The sequence below is a fragment of the Ursus americanus genome, chromosome 4 (genome assembly GCF_024610735.1).
Source record: "Ursus americanus isolate L20-20 chromosome 4, mUrsAme1.1.p, whole genome shotgun sequence".
Classification (NCBI taxonomy): Eukaryota; Metazoa; Chordata; class Mammalia; order Carnivora; family Ursidae; genus Ursus; species Ursus americanus.
Genome location: NC_142130.1, coordinates 10,921,753 through 10,944,085, shown reverse-complemented (window position 1 = coordinate 10,944,085; position 22,333 = coordinate 10,921,753). Strand labels below are relative to the sequence as shown.

At 46.5% G+C, this 22,333-nt stretch overlaps 1 protein-coding gene across 3 annotated transcripts in view; it reads right to left on the bottom strand.

Moving 5' to 3' along the window:
• FNDC3B (fibronectin type III domain containing 3B) overlaps positions 1 to 22,333 on the bottom strand; it is a 339,246-nt gene that overhangs the window by 55,488 nt on the left and 261,425 nt on the right. For all 3 annotated transcript variants that reach the window (XM_045788650.2, XM_045788651.2, XM_045788652.2), the window contains 5 exons: positions 20,713 to 20,766; positions 5,746 to 5,870; positions 4,350 to 4,524; positions 2,218 to 2,304; positions 689 to 827 (listed from right to left, as the gene is read on the bottom strand). In XM_045788650.2, coding sequence (XP_045644606.2) covers positions 689 to 827; positions 2,218 to 2,304; positions 4,350 to 4,524; positions 5,746 to 5,870; positions 20,713 to 20,766 — 580 coding nt within the window. The remainder of the gene's footprint in view (positions 1 to 688; positions 828 to 2,217; positions 2,305 to 4,349; positions 4,525 to 5,745; positions 5,871 to 20,712; positions 20,767 to 22,333) is intronic.

Sequence of the window (22,333 nt, the reverse complement as noted above, 5' to 3'; positions counted from 1 at the left end):
TCTAGCAGTTTCCGAGCTGTGCACGGGGACCCAATGCTGGGCTCCATCTCACGACCCTGAGATCACAACCTGAGCCGAAACCAAGAGTGCAATGCTTAACCAACTGTGCCACCCAGGTGCACCTCTAATGGCCTTCATTTCACGGAAATAACCCACGGTGCAGAGGTGAGCCACACTATCCTTCCACTCGATACTCCCAAGCACAGATGATAACTTCAACGTGAAAAATTCCTGAAGTTCAAGACTTCTGGTTACATACAAGCAACAACAAAAACTAAAGTATTCCTAGTTCTTCTTAACTTGAACATTCTGTACGTCAAAATTTACTTATGATGACATACCCAAAGTTTCAAATTTATTTTCAGTATTAATTTTATAAATCAATTATTTACATTAACTATCACTACCATTTGGTAAGGGCAAGCTATTGAAGAATGAATATATACTCAGAGATTACTACATTCAAATCAGTAACACATTAATAGTACAGGAAAAATCATAAAGTAAGTAAAATGCTCTTAAAATTGTCCATTTTACCAGCTGGTGGAATTTTCTGGATGTTTCTCATACATATATTCCAAATCTGTAAAACTCCCACAAATTATACCTTTTATTTATTTTGGTTTGTCACTACTGAAGTTAATCAGTTTTTAAAAGTCTGTCAAAAATAAGCAACAGCAAAACATACCCCATTTGACACTAAAGCCATGAGATGTAACTGGTCCTTTAATGAGGGGTCTTGTGGGAGGCCCAGGCCGGTCAGGACTTGTCGTACACACCAGAACTTCACTTGGACAACTCTTCCCTTCCACATTAGAAGCAGTCAGCTGTAATACAACCAAAAAAATATTAACATGCTTTAGATATCAGGTATTAAAGAAATGGGAACTTTTTTTTTTTTTAATATTTTTTAAATTTATTTGAGAGAGAGCACATGAGAGAGAATGTGCAGAGAGAGGGGGAGGGACAAGTCGACTCCCGCCAAGCAGGGAGCCCAAAGTGGAGCTGGAGCCCCGGACCCCGAGATCGTGACCTGAGCTGAAGGTGGACGCTTAACGGAATGAACCACCCGGGAGCCCCCAAATGGGGACTTTTTAACGTGGCAAGATCAAGGAATCTGTACACACGCAGACACACAACATGCATTTCCTCTCTCTCAATCTCAAACAACAGATTGATTTACAAGTGTTTCCTTTATGAGGTACTTATTTTCTGTAGACTTAGCTATGAACAATGAAAAATAAAACAATACAGGTGGATTTTAGCGAAAGACATGTTTACCCTTTCAAGAAGACATAGAACAAAACCAGTATGTTATCTCCTGGTTCTTACTGTTTTGTGGAAGGAAAATAGGGGAGGGGAAAACAGGTAAAAATACCCTTACTTATTTAAGAGGAGGGCAACGCCACCTTGTGGAGAAACGCTAGCAGTGTCCCTATGTTCTCAGAGCCCGCTGCAAATGACAAGCCTTTGTTAAAAATCCTCAACGGATCACCTTCCTCCAACAGTCGCACGCTTCACATGATCATCTGACAGCTGTTTACTGAAGGACTAGTAAGTGTCAAATGCCATTTGGCCCCCGGATTAGAGAAGGAAGGGAAGACTCAGAAGAAGAACTCCTCTCTCCAGAAGGGACAGTTACACCAGCACACACGGCGCTGAGCGCTGACCAGCAGCGCTGTGGCACAGCATGCCGCCCACCGCCCTGCCACTTGGACAGCTGCTGCGGAGCTCCGTCTTCCCTTCCAAGGCAGAGTCCTACGGTGAGATTAGGGCGGGGGCTAATGCCTAAGTAGGGACGGAGTGGGTAATGGAAGAGAAAAATACAAATAGCGGAGGAAAAAAATGGGCCGAAGAGCAAAGGCAGAGGGAGAGTGGAAGGGCGATCGAATTAGAAGGAGAAACGTGGAAGGGCAAGGTGTGAAGTGCAGGTGAGAGACAGGTGCACCGCGCATTCAGGGTGGGGGCTCCCGGCTGAGGGCGCTGGGCCACGCCATAATGCGATTTATTCCAGCACACGACAACAGTTTCCTCCCTCAAAACGGGGTTTTAAAGTTAAACTATGGTGTGCCTTTTATAAGTGTTACTTTAAAAATGTGAAATGCAGTGAATCTTAAAACTCTTTTAACCTATGGAGTCCATTTGAAATGGTAAACGGGTAAAACATGAAACAGCAGCTTTTTTAAAGCAGTTCAGGTACCAAAATGACGGACTCACCCTGAATTTATACTGTGTGCTTCTTTTAAGATTTTTCACAGTACAGGTTAAGTCCTCTCCAGTGTATTTTGGGTGGAAAAGGTTATCCTGCAAAGACAAAGCCAGAAAGAAACATTAGTAACATACAATCTGGGCGTTATTAAATACCTCTATGTCTAGGATTTTTCTATTGCCTCTTTCCATCACCACCAGTGGCCAGAGGTCTGGCAGTGACTGCAAAAAAGAGTATCAGAGTCCACGGTGCTGCGGGTTCCGCTCGGGCTCTGAGTAAAAATTTAACTTTATCTCCTTGTAGTTTCTCCTGGGTCTGTGGAACCTCATTGTGAGGCTAATACTAATGCGAAGGAGAACAACGCTCTCCCCTTGAGAGAATGTAAATCGGCTCTGGACTGGATGCCACCATATGCTTCCCTCACAGAGCAAACTTCTGGTTGCTCAGTAAGCACTTTAAACAAAGCATTACACCACCAAGCAGTGCTATGTGACAACGCAGTATGTACTGTAAAAAAAAAATGTATTATTTAACGTTACTCTGAGAAAAGCCTCTTCTTTTGAGGTCTTCCCCGTGAAGCCGCAATGTGCTATGTAATGAACTCTGGCTGAGGTTTGTGACCACACAGTGTCCTCTTCTGGCCAAGGAAGAAAGGGCAGTCTGGATGGGAAAGGCACGATCCTTTAAGAAGAGAAGTATCCCACTAAAAGCTGAAGGTACAGAATTCATTCCATAGTCTTCTCGATCAGGCATCACTCCACCCATCCATCAATGATTACTGAGCAGCTTCTAGGCGCTCGGCACTGCCCAAGAACAGACAAAGCCCTGCCCACCAGAAACTTACACGGCAGGTGGAGACAGGGATTAAAACAAAGAAAACCTATATGTAAATAGGAAGCACGTCGCGTGGCGTTAAGTGCGATGACGAAGGAAATCAAGCTGGGTGAAAGGACAGGGCGGCGGATCTAGTGAGATGCTCCTCTGGGGCTGTGCCGGGTAATAAGGCCGCTTAAACTGAAACTAAATACAATGAAAACTTCAGTTCCTTGGGCCCACAGCCACATCTCAGGCGCTCAATCGTCATGTGTGACTAGGCGCTACCTTCACTGGACAGCACAACCAAAGAACATTTCCATCATCGTGGGAAGTTCTACTGGATAGTGCTGTTTTACAGGGCGGTCACGAAAGGGCTCTCCACAAGTCAAGTGTGAGAAGAGACCTGAGGGTGAGGAGGGGAATGAGTCAAAGATAAGTGGAAGGGCTCCTGGGCACAGAAACTGCAAAGGCCCTGAGGCCAGGGCATGCCTGTGTTCTATGAGACTACTGAGGCAGAAACAAGGCCATGGAAGAAAAATCCAATAGCATGGGACCTTGTAGGCTTTGTAAGGGCTCTGGCTTCTATTCTAGAAGGGAGGGGAAGGCCCAGGGGTAGGAGGGCTTCTGAGCAGAGCACTGACAGGATCTATTTTACTTAACAGATCACCTTGGCTTCCTGCGGAGAACAGCCTGTAGTATAATAAGAGCGAGGGGAGGGGGGCGCCTGGGTGGCACAGCGGTTAAGCGTCTGCCTTCGGCTCAGGGTGTGATCTTGGCGTTATGGGATCGAGCCCCACATCAGGCTCCTCTGCTATGAGCCTGCTTCTTCCTCTCCCACTCCCCCTACTTGTGTTCCCTCTCTCGCTGGTGGTCTCTATCTCTGTCAAATAAATAAATAAAATCTTTAAAAAAAAAAAAAAAAAAGAGCGAGGGGAGGGAAAATACTGGAAGAGACCACGGCAAAATTCCAGGGATGGGATCATGGTGGCTTGGGAAAGCGTAGTAGCCTTGGATATTGAGAAATGGCCAGATTTCTCGTTAGTTTTTGAAGAGAGATTTAGAAGAATTTGCTGACTGATTATATAGATGGGGTCGAGGACAACTCCAGATTTTCTGGCTTCCCCAAGCAGAAGGACAGGAATGCCACTTCCTGAGATGGGAGGACTGTGGGAAAGACAGGTTGCTGCCGGTGGTGGTAGCGGTAAAAATTAAGAGCTTGGTTTTGAACTTACGTAGCTAATGTAATTTTATGGTTGTTCTGTCCATTACGACAATACTGACATATACAGAACACATGCAAGGGTAGAAAATCTGCAGAGCTTACATTTTCATCCTCCTGGATCTCCAAGGTGTAGGTGACCACTTCCTCAGGTGAACAGCCTTCTGGTTTATTCCACTGCAACGTGACCCATGTGACCCCAGCTCGAACAAGTCTTGGCGCAGAGGGCATCTGAGGAATGTTTCCTAATGTGTAACATACCACCTCTTGGCTATAACCACTACAGAGAGATAAACCCAGTAAGACACACATTTAGGAACATGGGAGGAGTCTTGGCATTGTAAAAGAGGAAGGATAAGCCTACCTACTGCCCGACTTGCTCGGGTTGGAAAGTCTGGGGTGTGACAGTTTCGACAAACAAAGGAACACGAGCATCCTTTACGTGATATTCCCCACCCCAACTTTCCATTTGCCTGACTGCCTGCTTCAGTCTGCTACTAAGAAAGCACAGCACATTGCAGGACAACATACTTATGGATTTATTTCCCCCTGAAAGCACCCAGCAGAAAGCACAGCACCATGCAATGTCACTAAGCTATGACCCACGGCTACCAAGGAACGTCCAAATCAATGTGAGCATAAATAATTGTCTGCTGATGAAATACACTGTTTTACAAATATATACGGTGCTATTTTTCAGAAGTTTGTGGGTGCTTCCAATTCACTGACTAACTCTTAAAGCCTTTAACATTACGACTTTTTCAACCGGCAGACCTGTAACGCGTACTGGCTATCATGGGTGGGGAGAGGGGGCTGGGAAACCTTGTGATGTTCTCGAGGCTGGAAAAAAGCTTGAGGACCAATAACGTGCTGAACCTTTAAGATTTTCAATAAGCAGTGATGAAAGAAAAAGGATTTTTCCCTTAATCAAGAGTTACCCAGGAAGTACAATTGAAATATGGTCTTTTCAAAGCATCTTTAATCCCCGGACGCTCTCCCGGACACCTGCTCTGGCCTTTCTTCCGCAGCTCGGAGGCAAGCTGCGGTGCCCTGGCCAGGGTGGGCTTTCTGACATCCTGTGAGGGTCTGCCCAGGGCCTGACAACAATGGCCGGCCCAGCACCCCTTCCTCTCTATCAGGCAACCTCAAATATAACTGAAAAACGCAACTGCATGAGTACCGATCAAAGGAAAAGGCATGTGCTCTGAAAAAAAATAAAGCCTCAAGAGAGACTGCTTTCAAAATCTGAACTGCTACCTTCGTCTGGGCTCCCAGAGACCCCTCGGGGGCCTTCGCCCCCCAGCCTGTGAGACCGTACCGAGGCCGGCCGGCAGCATTCATGGCCTCCGGAGGCACCTTCTACCCTCTGATTAGGATTCCTCTTGGAAAATCTCGTGGGTTCAGTGCGGAGGCATGGAGGTCTTCACGCCTTCCAGCCACGCGAGACGGAGACACAGACTCACCACGTGCTTAGCGGCAGGAGGGCGAGGGGGCGCCATACCTGGTGCCGATGTCGTTCCGAGCAGCCAGCCTGAACGTGTACCCCATCGCCGGACACAGCTTTGTCAACTTGCAGTGCTTCTGACTCCCGAAGAAGCACTGCCGGAAACCACTGTTTCTCTTTCCCTGAAAGACAACAGTCAAACAACGCCCGCAATTTTTAAAAAATAAATAAGAAGAAACTGAGGAAGGCATTTTGAATAACTGTTTCGCTTCCTGGGTTTGGATGGACAAAACCAAGAGAAGGAAAGCTTCTAGGGGTGTGCACACATGAAGCACTCGACAGTGCAAGGTCATCCGTAACACGAAGGCACTACAGAAAAATCTGTGGGCGCCTGGGTGGTTCAGTTGGTTAAGTGTCTGCCTTCGGCTCAGGTCATGATCCCAGGGTCCTGGGATGGAGCCCCGCGTCGGGCTCCCTGCTCAACAATGGGGAGTCTGCTTTTCCCTCTGCCCCTCCTCCTACTCATTCTCTCAATTGCTCTTAAATAAATAAAATCTAAAAAAAAAAAAAAAAAAAAGGAAATCTGTAACTGAGACAAGTCATACATCGTGCCTGTGGTATTTCTAAAGTGGCTTAAGTCCTTTCAGATATAAGGCAATGCACAATTTCTAAGATCTTCCTCACCTGGACTGGTCAAACTGCCCAGTCTGACCAACCAAGAGTAAGTGTGCAGCCTTATTTCAGGGACTGCTAGTTCTGGAAATGCACAGTAATGGCCAAACACCTGAGGATCAGTCTAACGAGCTTAGTGTGCCAGAGAAAGCAAGCTCTCCCCAGTCCTCTCTCTCCTTTCCCACTTGGCCCCCCAGTCCCTGAACACGTGCATTCCTGCAGTGGTGAGCTGCTTGTTCACGGATCCCTAAATACGGGTCACATGCCTTTGCCCATCTTGCCCATATCTGCTTCCCTCATAACAGTGCCTTGGACGGTCAGGGAGCTCAATCACTGCTTACAGAGTTGAAGGTCCGATAAGAATGAGGAACAAAATTGGCTGAATTCACCTATATGTACGGTCGCCACTCTTTATGTTTCTTATCAGGCTGGAAATACATTTTTTAATGTGTTTCTAGCTTTACATGATACTTCAAATTCTTTGAAATAAAAAAAACACTCTGGTAGTTTGTCTTAATAGACTTACGAGTAAGAAGCAAACTCTCCTGCCCTGTGCCGCATTCAGGCACGAAATCCTCACATCAGGAGTATGGCAGAACAAATGTTTCACACCCATAATCCACGGTGTTCACGCAAAGAAAACCACATGCTAACACTGAATGAGTCTTAGCATTCTAATCAGACAGGTTGGGCCCAGGGCCTTCAGAAATAATGTTTGAAGTTCTCAACTTATTTTATAAAGAAAGATGAAAGTACATTTTTCTCCTAAGCAAATTTAAGCATTTCCTTCCTTTAAGCAGGCCTCCAAAATGCTTACCACTGAAACACATTCCAGGTGAAGTTTAATTAAAAATAAAATAAACATACAACTAGCTTCAAGTGCCACTAGGGTGAACAGATTAAAAACAACCCTGGCACATTTATCCTCAGACTAATTCCCCGCCCTCCCCTTCCCTCCCCAAGCAAGGTGGTGCCCTTTCCAGGAAGGGAGTGGAAGTCCTATTAATCTTTAAGATTCAAAGTTCATATTATCAAGGTTTCAAAGTACACTCAGATGCAAACAGCAAAGCATAACATTCTTCAGCTGTTACCGGGGCAAAGTCACTTAGTGGCTGGCATACCATGCCCTTATGCTTACTTTAACCTTGAGTGTTCAGCTTGCTGCAGACGATTTATTCATAGAAAAACCATTTATACATACATTTGCATAATTACATCCAGTGTCTGATTACACTCTATGCACGCCCTGGTATGTTTTGTATCCATTTCAAGCTGTAGCGTGATCTACCTTCTTTCCTCTTCTATTTCTGAGCTCAGAGTAAACAGTACAAGAAAGGCACATCCTGCCGCCACGGAAGCCTCGTCCCTTCCAAACCCGACGCTGGCTCCCCTTCAATGCCTCATTTTTCCTATTTCTTTGTTTGGTCTCCTTTGCCCATTTCTGGTGCTTAGAACTATAGCCAGTAAATAAAAGTCAGTCTGTTCCTTACTAGATTGATTTGCTTTAATATGGTAAAAACCGGACTGTCTGTGGCTGAAATGAGAAAAAAGAATGGAGAAGATCGATGATGGGGACTAGACTTTTCTTTTGAAGGGCCATAGCACTGGGACTTGCTGAAGAATTGGGGGAAGAGGCATTCTGTGACCTTTACGACATTTTTCTTATGTTGCTAACATTCCCCCCCCCCCACTTCGGTATCAGGAACAATTACTAAATAAACTCCCACTTGTTTATATAAAGCCAGAAAATTTGTACCTTCCAAGATGTACTACTCCGTGCATGGTCCTTAACAATATGCAGAAAAGACCCAGAGTTGCTGGAACCTTAGGAGTTTTAGAAACTGTATCTGTGGAGTCGGAAGGGGTAAGAGTACACCTAGTTCAAAGGGAAGGAAGTAAGGGAATACTCACGGATGACACGGAGTTTAATATAAAAGGGGTATCTGGGAAGGAAAAAAAAAGGATATTCACGAAAGTCCTTGTAGTGCAACAGTGAACTACAGCTGAGAGGTTAGCAATGAAGACAGGGAACAGCACGGGGGCCGGAGTCACCCTGGTCTTCCGGGACAGACTGTGCCAGGTCCTCAGAGAGCTCTGGGCTTAGGCTCTGGGGCAAGAACACGTTCAAAGGTACAGCTGATGTGGAGAATTGGTCTGTACACCAAGGAGGCCAGGCCGCAAACAGCATTTGTAAATAAGATATTAGCCGGTTCTTGTTGATAGCAATGAGTAGGATTAAAAAAAAAAAGATAATGCTTTAGAAGACTGAAGGATTCAGCTGAACCAATGGGGGTGGGAATGTGAGTGCTTATCATTGTTTATCAGAAATTAAATATGTCTAAGCATTACTGTCGGTGACGTTTTACAGATGGCAAATTGTAACTTCCATATGTTACAGGTAGTGTGGTTCCAAATGACTTTGAGAGATTATGATCTCTGACAGGTACCCCCTTCTAATAAAACCTAATCTAAACTGCACAGGATTACTGGAATATAGTAGCTTTACTTAGAAACTTACTTTTTAATCATTTAAGGTGAGCCTTGTGCAAAGTTTCCTACTAAAACGTGGTCCTAATAGAAAGGAGTAGCTCTTGATGCTTTTTAGGTCTGCTGCCAATAATCTGGTCAAACACAGGCGGCAGGGACACCAGTGGCCCTGGCCTTGTCCTGGCTGGTGACTACTATGAGGCCACGTGTGTTGTGTCACACAGAGGAATGTAAGAGCAGGGCTCAAAAGGCCGAGCTGTTGGCTGGTCTGTAAGGGGAAGAGCTGGAGTGCGGATACCTTACAAGCACCCGATTCTCCGTGCGTGCGGAGGTCAGGTGCACAGCGTGCGAGCAATCAGGATCAGAACCTCCCTACGAGGAGCAACGAAGCTCCTATTCCCCTGAGGAAGGAAAGAAAACTTCACCCCAGTTAGACAAAGAGCAGAAAGGAGGCTTCAGGTCCACACCCTTCATCATTCTGGAACAGATCTAGCTGCTGGGCTGCCTTTGACAGGAAGCGATACAATCCCCAGCCGTGTTCTGACCGAACCTTCTACCGCCAGTGTCCACATTTTCAGGGCTCCCTGGCTTGTTTCCATTTCAGAATCCTGGGTATGCCCAAATGGTTGTTTCTACAGCACAACTGAGTTCAAGGACAAGTCTAATCTTTACTGAACGTGAAGGAATCTTGGGAGTACGAACTCACTGCGTGCTGATTAACGTCAAGGCACTCAATTCCGCGCATGGCGCGGCACTACAAACCTGGGTTCCCTCCCTCTTCAGCTGAGTGCTCCTCTTCCCACTTGACTCGATCCACAGATCTTCGTAATCTATCATCATCCCAGCCCGAGAGCACCAATTCAGCACCCGTGGCCTTCAGACAAACAGAGCTGTTTTCCAGCCGGGGCCGGGGTGCTTGTCCCCCACTCCTGGTCACCACTGCTCTCCAGGGGAGCCAGCGAGCTGGTGCATATACATGGCCTATCGCACATCGGCCCTTCCCTAGGCCCCCGCTACTCAGTTTTGCCTCTACCTCCTCTTTAGTACCATGAAAAAGAAAGCGCATTGCATATTATCTATATTCTAGACCCCAGTGGATTGGCCCTTTCTCTCCATTCCCTCGAGCCGAGCAGGTCTCAGGCAGCCCACTCCCCTGTGCCACTGCAACTCTAATCACCCGGAGTTCCCGTGGCTGATGTCCACGGGCCATCCCCTTTGCCTCCCTGCAGGTGAGCAAGCGCCTCTTTTCAGTTTAGACTCACATACCAAAGAGAGGCACCATCTCTGGGGGAAGTGCCCGCCTCACAACACTTACAATCCTTCCAACACTCACTTTTTAGAAAGGTCACACATTTGGTTACAAGTACTGACAGCAATCAGAGTCCAGATGTTCTTCTAGGTCCTACCAGGTTCCTGCTAACTTTTGAAGAATGTCAGAACTCAATAACCTCCACTGTTCTGCCAGCCCGTGGAAGGGCAGGGACAAGAGAAAGAAACACAGGGGAGCAGGTAAAACGTGGCCTCCCGTGTGCCAAGACTGACTCACCCTTGGAAAGGGTTTCTCAAGATGTGTTAATAACATCAGGGACAAAGACGTCCTCCCACAACCACTGGGAGGCCTGGGGGAAAGGAAATGTCTTATCAAACATTTCATTCTTAAAAATAAAATTTGGAGATAAATTATAAATGTAAAAGGCTTTAAATATTTTAAGGAACATAATCTCTATTTTCCTATTTTATCTTCTGCCCTTTTACTATGTACTTAAATATTTTTCCATTTCTTTCTAATCTATAGTTTAAAAAACTTCCGAATTTTATAGCTATTAAATCAAATTATAACATTTTCCCTCATTAACTTCTCCCCACCCCGTGATTAAACATTTTGTTGACCGCCTGGGAGTTACCCAAGGGAATACAGGACACATAATCCTGCTTTGCAGGTATGACACCTGTGGCAGAAATACGGTCATCTCCCGGGTTCCCTCTCCTTATCGCTAAGGGAACAGGCAGTGATCTCTTCCATATGCTAACTGAGAAGAGCCGTGTTTGAGCACCCCCAAGCCACACCCTGCTGGCTAGCGGAACTGTGCTGGGTGCAAGGATAAGTCCCACCCTACCTACCACTGCATCTCTGGGTGAACATTTGTCTTCCTTCTCCCTCTTCCCAAAACACTTGGAAGAGAAGCAGGAGTATGAACAAGAGTTATATTGCCTTTCAAAGTCCATGACTTTGTATCTAACAATCTTAGGGCATAGTACCCAAAACACTGTATGTGTCCTTTCCCTTGAATTTGAGTGGGCTTGTGATGTGCTTGTAATGGACAGAGTGGAGTGGAAATGAAGCTGGGTGACTTGCAAGGCTAGGTATAAAGAGGGGATGAAGCTTCTGCCTTCTCCCCAGAACACCCACTTTCCCAATTCTGACTCTCCTGGGGCTGCCATGTTGTGAGGGAGCCCCAGACGAGGTTCCATCCAAGCCAGCAGTGACCGCTAGACTTGTGAGTGAAGACTCTGCCAGAAGATTCCAGCGGCCAGCCAATGAGCCTTCCTGCCCACCTGAAGCTCCAGAAATTGTGGAACACATACAAGCCACTGTCCCAGTACCCTGGTCCAAATTCCCAACGGAGAATCCACGAGCATAAGAAAGTGACTGTTTTAAGCCATTAAGCTTTGAAGTAATCTCTTATACAATATTACACTCATCTATTTTGATGTCCATATTATGTTTAATAGTATGATGTTTTTCAGTAAACTTTTATAAATTCCTCTCATGCTATAAATAGCTAGGAGGTAAGGGAGTGGAAGTGAGCATGCTAGAACCCAAATGTTTAACGTCTGACTGAATAAAGGGTTCTCTTTTCTACGTGCGCTTGGTACATGCCTTTTTTCCTCAAAGCCAACAAACAAAGTAAGGCCTCTGAAGAGATTTAAAAAATTTTTGTAGCAGCTAAAAATGTAACCAGATTCCTAGATGATAAAATCAACTAAAACTGTTAGGCAGGGACAATGCAGTTACTTCATCTTATGGAGTTACATTTCAGACTGAAGTAAGATTTTTAATAATACTACCCCAAAGGCTGTGGAGAACTGCGGGAAGATTTTTAAACACAGACACGCAACAGTCTTCTGGGGATGGTTCAGGTATGACATAACCTAAGGCCACCGGAGTGAGCAAATTAAATAACCTTGCAAAGGACCCTCCACACGTACCCGGGTTTCTGCCTCTCTGTGGTATCTGTTTACGAACACATAAAGGAATAACGTTCCAGTGGAGAAATCAATTTACAGGTGGGTCTGCTTATTTAGAAACTGCTACCCAAATATATAAAAAACATCTGATCCATTTAATAAAATGTAACTAGTCAGAAACGTGTTTTTTTTTTTTTTAAGATTTTATTTATCTGAGAGAAAGAGAGAGGGGAAGAGGGAGCATAAGGAGGGGAAAGAGGGAGAAGCAGGCTCCCCGCTGAGCAGGGAGCCCGACGTGGGGCTCCATTCCAGGACCCTGGAATCATGACCTGAGCCGAAGGCAGACGCTTAACTGACTGAGCCACCCAGGTGCCCTAAGTTAAAAACATGTTTAAAAGTAACTGTGTTCATTTGTAAAACTACATAACTAAAACGCTGAAAACAGAACTTCTTTTTCAAGTCCGTTTTCTCTCTTCATTAACTTATGTGTCCTCATCAGTCTGTCCTCGGTACTTGAGAAGATGAATCCTCTCAATGGGTTGCTTTCCGACTGAGGCACTTCACACACCCATGGCTGATTCTGTACATATAACTCACACATAATTCAATTAATTCAGGCTACAGTATTTTTCCGCCAAGAGTAATTCTGTAGCCCGTGGGGAATGTGGTTGCTTTGGCTAACATTTCCAATTAGCCTGGCACTAACCACCCTGGAAGCTGGTATTCCCAGTGCTGGCACTAAGAGATGAAGTTGGCTGATATTTTCAACTGCCTTCTAATTAGTAAATTGGAAATGATCCTTCCTGTTCCTCTTTATGACGGCTTCAATCCTGGCACAAGGAAATCAGAATGGCCACCACAAGGGTGTAAGAATCTGCAGTGAACCACCTCCCTCTGGTCATGAGCGCTCTTTCTGCTGTTCCTTGATCTATGGCCTCTTTCCATTGACCTCCTTCTCTTTCAGGATCCTTCACAGTCATGCCTGGCCTGCCTTCTGGGGCTGCTCTTACCACGTTTGATAACCACCTGCTAACTAAGCTACATGCATTCGGTTATCAGCTGTCATGTGCTCGTGGCCCAGGGGCTGCTGGCTCCAGACAGGGGCTGAGTGACTCTGGGCCGGGGCACTCTCTGGGACAGCAGAGTGTAACCTGTCAAAAATGGCAACGATAGATCAAATAAAAAATAAAGTTGCACTCGCCAACTGAACTACTGCCAGCCTCAAAGATTTAGTCTGCTAGAACGTCTATATTTAGAAGCTATTCCAGCACTGGCCGACCCTAGGCAACATCAAAGATAAATGTTGGCTTGAGAAATAAAAGAGCGTGTATGTGTGCAGCATAACCATATATAAGAAGGGGTTCCTAGCAAGGAGGTGGGGACGCTCCACATCTGGGTGGATTCCAAGGTTCCTTGTGCCAAACTTCACTCTCCCCTCAGTGACGGCTCTCTCATTTTGAGCATTCTGGCAGAGAGGAACTTTCAAAGGTAAGAAAAGGGGGTGGGACAGTTTGTGTTTCATGTTACTAAATAAACACTGCATGCATTTTACCCTTTGGCACACTAGCTTTTTCTACTAGTGGGAGAGGCTTAGCTCCCTGAATCGTCAAGGACGATCGGCAGGTCCTCGGATTTAAAACAAACCAACAGAATGTTCCTATATATCCCTCCCAATATGGAGGATCACCTGATGTCCGGCGCTTTGATCAGACCAGAATGTTGAGACTGGCCCAGCGAAGGGAGAGGAAAGAAGCCAGGGGGTGACTGTAGAACAGGCTGCCTACAGTATTTACGCGTGAACCAAGGCATGGAGTACTCAGCCCATCCACCTAGCCAAGGCCCAAGGCGGTCATCTTCCAGCTGGCATCCAAGCAGCACGAAAAACATGAGTTGATAAATTAGGGGCCATGGACCAAGATAGGTATTTATAATTCTGGAACAGCCAGAAGCTGCCCACAAAGTCTGCCACCCAAACACATAATACGCCATCCTGCATACGTGTGACAAATGATACAAAGCAGGGAGAGAATCTGCTCCCGGGGTCCGGATGTCTGGGGCTGAGGTCCCTAAAAGAGAGGGCTCCTCTGAACTTAGCTGTCTGCCTTTGGTACCTGAACGTCTCGGAGTTCTTATATCCCTCCTGGCCTACTTCCCTCCAACCGGAGCTGGAGTGGAGGAAGCTGGTCCCTGGCTCTCTGACACCACCCCTGCACGTGGCAGCAAAGGTCTGTCATGTGGCGAAACATGGCGTGCTCTGCCAGGTCACTGATTCGGCTTAAGACACTCGTGTGGAGGATGATTTGTGACGGACCGAGTGCCAAACGACCCTGGCACCCCACTCTCCCATCTCCACGAGGGCGTTCCCCAAGAACGACTGAGAGAGCACATGGGTCTGGCAAGCGGCACCTTCATTTCGGTCGGGCCCTGGAGATGGCTGGCGGAATGCAAACCGGCCTTCCCAGCTTTCTCGCTGGCCCGATGCTCTGCAATCCAAGGCAGCGTGGCACCTGGGAGAAAGGGCGGCCGCATCCTCAGGGAGCTCTCCTCATGCACTGTGGGAGACCCAGTAAGTCACTGTGCTTGCCGAAGCTCCAGTCCCTTCCAGGAACGGTTGCTGTCCAACCAGAGAAGCCATGGGCAAATTCCCTCGTGCCAAGAAGGATTCTGAAAGATTATCAATACTAACTATGCAACACCTAAGCTAAAAAGTTATCTGTTTTGCAAACCAGTTACCAAGCACCTGCTCAGGGGCCAGCTCAATCCCTAAATGAGCTAGGCTGGCTCCTCCAAACTCAGTGTCTAAGAAGCGACAATCCACGGCCTGCTGGCAGCTCCGCGAGGTTTGGGCAACAGGACTGGTGAGCGTGCCCTGGCTTGCTCATGGGTCCCCAGGGGCTGTATGGGCTCTACCTTCTTCGATTAGCCTTCTCTGCTCTTTCAACTTCAAATTATACTTCCCTTGACTTCTGTGGCACTTATCTCATTCTCAGTCGCCTGTGTTTTACAGCTGTGCGGGCTCATTAGTCACCAGCCCAGCCAGATGTGAAATTCCTCTTTGGGCTAGCTGAGTCACATGTGAGAAAGATTCTTGGGAACTGTACTAGTCACATTCCCACAAAGCTATTTTTCTGGTTCTTTTGTATGTTCCCTACATGTCACGTCCGGAAGCCGAGCTAATGGCAAATTAACATCTATATATAGCATGGACATCCGTGTTTGTCTAGTTCCAACTGGAGACGCTGGCCCTAGGGCTCCTCTGTTGAAGTTCCACAGAAGGTCGTACGATCCTTCTGCTGGCTGACTTTTCCTACCCCAGACCCTGATATGTGCTTGGGTGACAGGAAATACTCAGGGACTGCATCTGCTAGTCCCCAGGCTAACCCACCGAACCCCAACCCACCGGGGAGGGGACTGACACTGACGCACGTGGAGAAGCGGAGGCTCGGGGGTTAAGCCGCTTGCTCCTGGAGCGAACACCACGGGACCGATACACATCAGTACGAACCCGCGTCACACGATCCCAGCAAGGCCGCAGGAGACCGGCATTTGCTCTGAGGGACCGGCTGCGCCAGGGCCCGTCAGACTTCGGTGTGGCACAAGTGAAAACCTTATCTAAGAGTAAAACTCTCCATGAGTTTCCATAAATACCGCCTTCACAGAACTTATGTTTTCTAAAATGGAAAAGAAAGTTCCTATTTGTAAAGTTTGCTCTTTTACTCAAGTTTTCCCCCAAAAAAGGCCAGATCTCTATCCCTTCAAACAGACTGGGCAGGAACGGAAGTGCAAGTCAACGCAAGGTTCCTAATTCTTTTTCTAAGAGCCCTTCCCTATCCTAGAGATACCTGTGTCCTCCACCCCTCCCTCTCAGCGGCTTCTAGAGAAAAACTCCTGCCCCTACTAGATACCTCAGGGCCACCAAGCAGATGAAGCAACAGGAGGAGCCCACTAGGCTCGGGTCGGTGCCCAAGAAACAGACGCGGGCAGGTCAAAGGTACGAGCTCCAGGGGTGGCCCCTGAATGGGGCAGTGAGCTTTAAGCACTGGCTCCTCCTTCCTGAACCCTTACTCCCAAATCTCTCCACTGTGGGAAAGAACATCCACCTTGAGACGTCTAGCATCCAAGCCTTGTTTTGCTCTTAAAACATGAAGAAACTTTTCTCCCATTCATAATTCTGGATTAAACTAAAACTTAGCTCACGGAAGAGAAAGTTTGTCACTGTTCCTTTAAAGTTAGCGCTAGGTATAATATTCAAATCTAGCGGAAGAAAGAAACCCTTCTGAGGCTCTGGGCCTGCTTTCTGCCAGCCTTCAGAATGACTGTGACTTGTAAAATTAAACATGGGGGTAAATGTGGAGGGAGGGACCGCACTGTGGTCAGAAAGGAGTTCAAACATAATGATGGCTCATCAGGCAGTCCAGTGTGGGAAACTCCTGGAGGCGAACGCAGTGGCTGAAGGCCCACAAGAATGCAAAGTCGACTCTGTCAGGTGCCATGGCTGAGAACACCACAACTCACCTCAGTCACCACAACCGGGGGACGTGACCTGACAAGTGTGCACCTTTCCACATCATGAGAACTGACCTTTCTCAGGAGAAGATCAAAACTGATGGTGGCAGCTGAAAAGCCAGTGACACCCGTGTGTTCCATTTTTAGTGACTCATTACCATCTCCCCGTCAGAGTTACTTCCCACACGGACTTAAAACTTAAGGGACTGTCTAGTTACAATTACTAACAGAGAAAGGAGGTAGCTAAACCTCGTGCAGAACTAGAAGTTATTTCCAAGCGAATTCTGTGGAACAGTGATGAGACAGGAATGACAACGACTTCAGGAGAGAGAATCAGACTCCCTCTGCGCAATAACAGGGTTCTGTTTTCTTTTCCGCATCAGGGCCACACCTGCCCTCAGAGACAAGAACTATTAGCTCTTCCCCTGGTCAACTGCACACACCATTCCAGGTCCTAGCAGAAATACAGGCCAGGTACTCACTGGCCTCTCTGTTGCTATTGTTTCACTAATGAAGGTCTTTCTCAAAGAAACTTGACAGCAGGACTGGATGCTCTTTCAAACTTTCCCACTCATAGTTTTTATTGGAATGGTGATTAAAAACCGAACAAAAGAATCAAGTATCCTGAGGACTCTAACCAGTGCTGTAATACTATTTAAAAAAATATATGGGGACACCCAGACATGGATGGGGCCGTCTCACTCCAAGCAGTGATTCTCAAACCAGCTGTCAGAGCGGAAACAGGGTGGAGTTCTACTCCTGAACGCAATCTTCTTCAAGACTCGGAGTGATACCTGTCCCCCTCTCAGGCAGGAAACTGCTCCCCTGTGTACCCTAATGTCCTCCTGCCCTTCTAGTCCCCTGGACAACAGACAGGTGTGTGGCTGGGACACGTGCCCTGGGGGAGCAGAGCTCTGGCCCTGGAGAGGGTTGGGTGCCGGGAGGAGAGTGACTCTAGCAAAACACCCCCTCCCTTCTGCTGCCACCATACTCCACTAGGGCAGATTCTAGAAAGTGTGTGTACCAGGAGTACCTGACTCCAGAGACTACCAGGAGAAGGTCTGGAAGGGACAGCCAGAGCTGCATGTGCTCTTATTTCCTGGAGGGTGGATGTTGTTCTCTGTGCATTTGATTTTCTTCCTTCAGGAAGTCAAGGCATGAGTAACATGGAGATGTGGGATGCAAAAACTAACCCAAGTGAGCTGGCTCCTGGCTCAGGAGGACTGCTGTCCCTAACCTAGCCCCAAATTTAGAAACACAAACCGTTAGATGCTTCTGTTAGAAACTTTACTTTTGAAATGACAGACTAGGCAGGAATGAATTGGTTACTACTGCTTCTATTCTCACTGCCAGGAAACCCAACGATATCATTTTTTTTTTTTTTAAAGATTTTATTTATTTATGTGACAGAGAGCCAGCGAGAGAGGGAACACAAGCAGGGGGAGTGGGAGAGGAAGAAGCAGGCTCCCAGCGGAGGAGCCCGATGTGGGGCTCGATCCCAGGACGCCGGGATCACGCCCTGAGCCGAAGGCAGACACCCAACGACCGTGCCACCCAGGCGCCCCCAACGATATCATTTTTAAATCTTTTTTAGAGGGACTGAAAAGGAGAGGAACAGATCAAGCAAAGAACCTACTGGATGGAAAAATTTGAGAAGCATGTGGTTAAGTCTGTTTTATTTATGTCTGTTTAAAAGTACAATAGGATAGCATTACTATAGCTTTTTCAGCTCCCAGGGTAAGAACATTACCTTCCCTGCGTCACAGATGCCTCACGGGACAGTATGCAGTGTTGAGGCACTGAGGGTATGCTCCACAAATCTGAAATATTTAATTAACGAACAGGCCAAACAACAGTGAAAACGATCCTAAAACGTACTCTTCTCACAAGGAACAATCCTAAATAAGGAGCTTTGACAGAACATGGATGATGTAAATATACATGAGCTAATGGGTAAACTGAGGACTGGAGGGGTCAAGCTGTCCATCTGAAACCTGGAACAGAATCCACAACTCCTAATCTTGGTGTTCAATTATATTCTTCCAGGGAGCTCACGGTCTTTAAAGGCCAGGGAGCACTTCACAGAGTTTGGGGTCCAGAAGTTTTTCTACAAGGTATTATTAGGCCACAGAATACAGAAGATTCCTGTGTTGGCAAAAGGCCTATAGTAGGTGAGAGTCCACTAACCTGGAATCCTCGGTACGGCTCAACGGAGCCAACACCGGCAGGAATTAGAAGGTGGGAGAGAAAATGAAGAGGAAGGGGAAGGCCAAAGAATTAAGATGGGAACAAGGAAAGGATGGAAAGAGAGCAAGCAGGGAAAAGGCAGGAGAAGGCCAAAAATAAACAATCTAACATTGTGTGCTCACTAGTCTATAGTAGATGCTATTGATCATAAATGGTCATTAGACAAAGCTTCTCCATTTCATCTGCGGCTATCGCTTATTTCCTCCATGCATCCTGCCAGGACGCTTTCAATCCAAATTCAAAGGGAAGGAGGCCAACAACTGAGTCACCATTACCATTTCCTGTAGCACCTGGGTTTTCCTTGGAGGTTTCCCATTCAAATACTCAACTTCTCTGACCTTACTTAACTTAATGAGGCCATGGTCCAAAGCAACAAAAAAACATAGGAGACACACATGCGTGTGCACGCACACACACACGCCCACGCCCACACACAGAGCTCAGAGGAGATCTGAAACGAAAAATGCCTCCTCTTTAGTGGTAAACTCTGTCTTGATATAAAACTTCAAGATATGAGAAAAAACATCAGGCAGGTCAGTGCAACAAACCAACACACGCTTAAAAACACGTTCCACCAAACTCTCACTTGTCCTTTCGGAGGAAGAGGAGATGGCAAGATGCTGCCATGTGCTCACAGGTCAGCCAGGTTCCTTTCCAGACTTCTGGACTGCCTATAAAAATCTCTTTCCACAAGGGCCGTAGGGGTGGTTTTACTTTCCAATCAAACCACCTTAAAATGAAACCCACCTAATCTGTAAAATATCCCTGTCAAGTCTGAGATTTCACCAATCTGTACGTAGGAACTATTCACAAGGATCCCCGGAACAATAGATCGTTGTCTTGGGTAACTTGGAACTCCAGCTTTCAGATGCAACCCAGATGGGAAAACACACTAACGCAGAAAGTGATGAAGGGCCCCCCTTTTCACATCAAAATTTCATCCTGAGAGTTTCGTCCAATTTCATTTTACATTTGGTGAAAATATTTTTTCCACACTCAACAAGTAATTTTTTGCCTAAGCCTGTATTCTGAATCTTTGAAATCCCCCTAAGTTGAAGTCACAAAGACTAGTTAACTTGCATTTCTCCCCCAATTTCACATTTCCTATTTTCGAAATCCTTCGTCTATTTGCTCACTCACAGAAAGATAGAATAGAGCAAGGGTAAATGAGTGATTAGAATTAAAATCTACAGAAACAAAAAGTACAGTTCCTTTTTAGAAACGAACGGCTGCTTTCTGCATCCAGTTATTTCCTGCCTGAGATTCTGTGGGTAGTGTTAGCAAGGCCAGAAATGCACAGGGTCACCATTCAGCACAGAGTGGGCTCAAGAATAAGGAAACTTCACCATGGATACCGTCCTAGGGCCTCTGGGCGCCTGCTATGGGACGGTCTAGTCTGCAGGGTGGTCACACACGCCATTGGGAGAGTGAGACCTCCAGGCACGGCTCCAACTCTCCCCCAGAGAATGCCCAACAGTGCAGCCCCAAACTACATCCATGGCTTCAAAAAGAAGAAACAAATTATGCTTCCCAAGCCGCAGTGTGGTTTACCTTATCAAAACCATCTATGCACAATGGCCCTGAGCAGTCAAGATAACAAGGCCTTCGATTCTTAATACGTATTTGATGGCTGGCTAGGCACTAGGGACTCCACAAGAGGTAAGACCCTGTCTTTTCTTTCGGTAACATTTCTTGCACATATGCCAAGTAAATACACACTTAATGCAACTTAATACAATTCATTACACTACTTTAGTCTGTCTTCCTTTTCCACAGTCAATACTATAGGTTTAAATTTTTCTCTACTTACGTTCTTTTTTCCCATGTGTTTAGCACATCTTAAAAAAGAATAAAATGGTATTTGTTCAGCAATTTTATTTTTGAAATGGTGTTTTAGATGGGTGGATATGAAAATATGCTTACCTCATCCCACTCTAAAAGGTAGTTGGTGATTTTTGAACCATTATCAATTGGTGCCTAAAAAAGGAAAAACAGTAAAATGAGTTTAGAGAAAGCAGTTCACAGACAAAACTTACGAACTCTCCACTTGTTTCAAACACACTATCTACGCTAGCCCTGTGCTCTCCCCTCGGACAGAGAACCCTGGTGGCTCCCGCGTTTCCTTGGGAAACATTATCACAAATGAATTTTAATATAATTCAACTGCAGAGACAGGCCCACTACTAATAAATCATGCCCCACAAAGAGCCAAACCTGCTTTCCCCTCCACCTCCACCTTCACACCCACGTGGTGCCTTACTTCCTCCCGGGATAAGACTTTCAAGAGGCACTTTAGGAACAGGGTTCGGAGAAAAAAGGCAGCTGAAATGTAGACGCTGCTTGGAGTCCAGCGGGTAAATCTGACCCAGCCAGGTTCAGGGTTAAGAGTATCGATTTTTTGTAACTTCCTCCACACAGCCCCCCACCCCCCCGCCCCCACTTTTTTTTAAGTGCTTAAGATTAGAAAGCCTTCTGTGCCATTGAGATTTCCCTTTAAAAAAAAAGAAAAAAAGAAAAAAAAGAGATCCCCCGTGGGATTACCAGGAGCAATTAGCTCTTTGCATGTTAGCAAAAAGAAGTCTCATCATTTGCTTTCCTCTTAAAAGCATGCGGAGATGCACTTCACTGAGAAAACAGGCCTTGCACGATGGGAAGGGGAGTGGAGAACTTTGGAGAAGAGTGCTTTGCAGGGTTAGCCCTGCTAAAGGGGGTGCTGCCGTGGGGTCCCTCACTGCCCCAGGGCAGTAAGATGGAGGGAGGGAGGAGGCAGCTAGGAGGAGAAGACCAGGTCTCCCTACTGCACAAATGTGTCTGGGCCTGGCCCTCCCCCAGGAAGGAGCAGGAGCCCCCCCCACTGCATTGTCCGGCCCCCAGCAGAAGGCAACCGGTCCCCAGAACTACATCTAAAGCCCAGCTCGGCTGTTTGTCAAGTGCGGTCTTCTGTCAGGCACTTGATATCACTGTTTAATTTCATGTTCCAAGAATAAATGGATGTGATAAGTAATTGGGAGAATATATATAAATCACCTACTCAACTACGGGGCACTCAGGAAGCACTCAGGGAACAATAGCTATTGTTTTATTTTTGTGAATAATAAATCATCCTCAAGGACTCAGTAAATATTAGCTTCATTTATGAAGAAACTCTTCTCCCTCCTTTTGCCTTCTGGGTCATAGCACCCCTGCGTCTCAAACCCGGATCTCAGGGGACTGCTCTCTGTTCTACTGAACGGGGCTCTCAGGCTTTCGCGGCTCATTTGGGGAGACAGGGATACAGCTGAAGTTCTAATAAGGGACAAAGTTTTAGAGGAGAACCCATTTCTAAGATAAGAACTATGTTTATGATGTTTATAAATTTCTCTAGAGAAACTGTTCTTCCAGCAGATTCTTCTATGACCCCGTGCCCCCCCACTGAGTTCTTAATTCCTTGAGGGTGGGAGCACTGACTGCCCTATCTCCTACTGCTGCCTGCCAAGAGGCCAGAAGGTCTCGACACTCCGTGTGTTCGTGGATTCGAGGACACGGGGCAGTCGGAGCCCTGTTC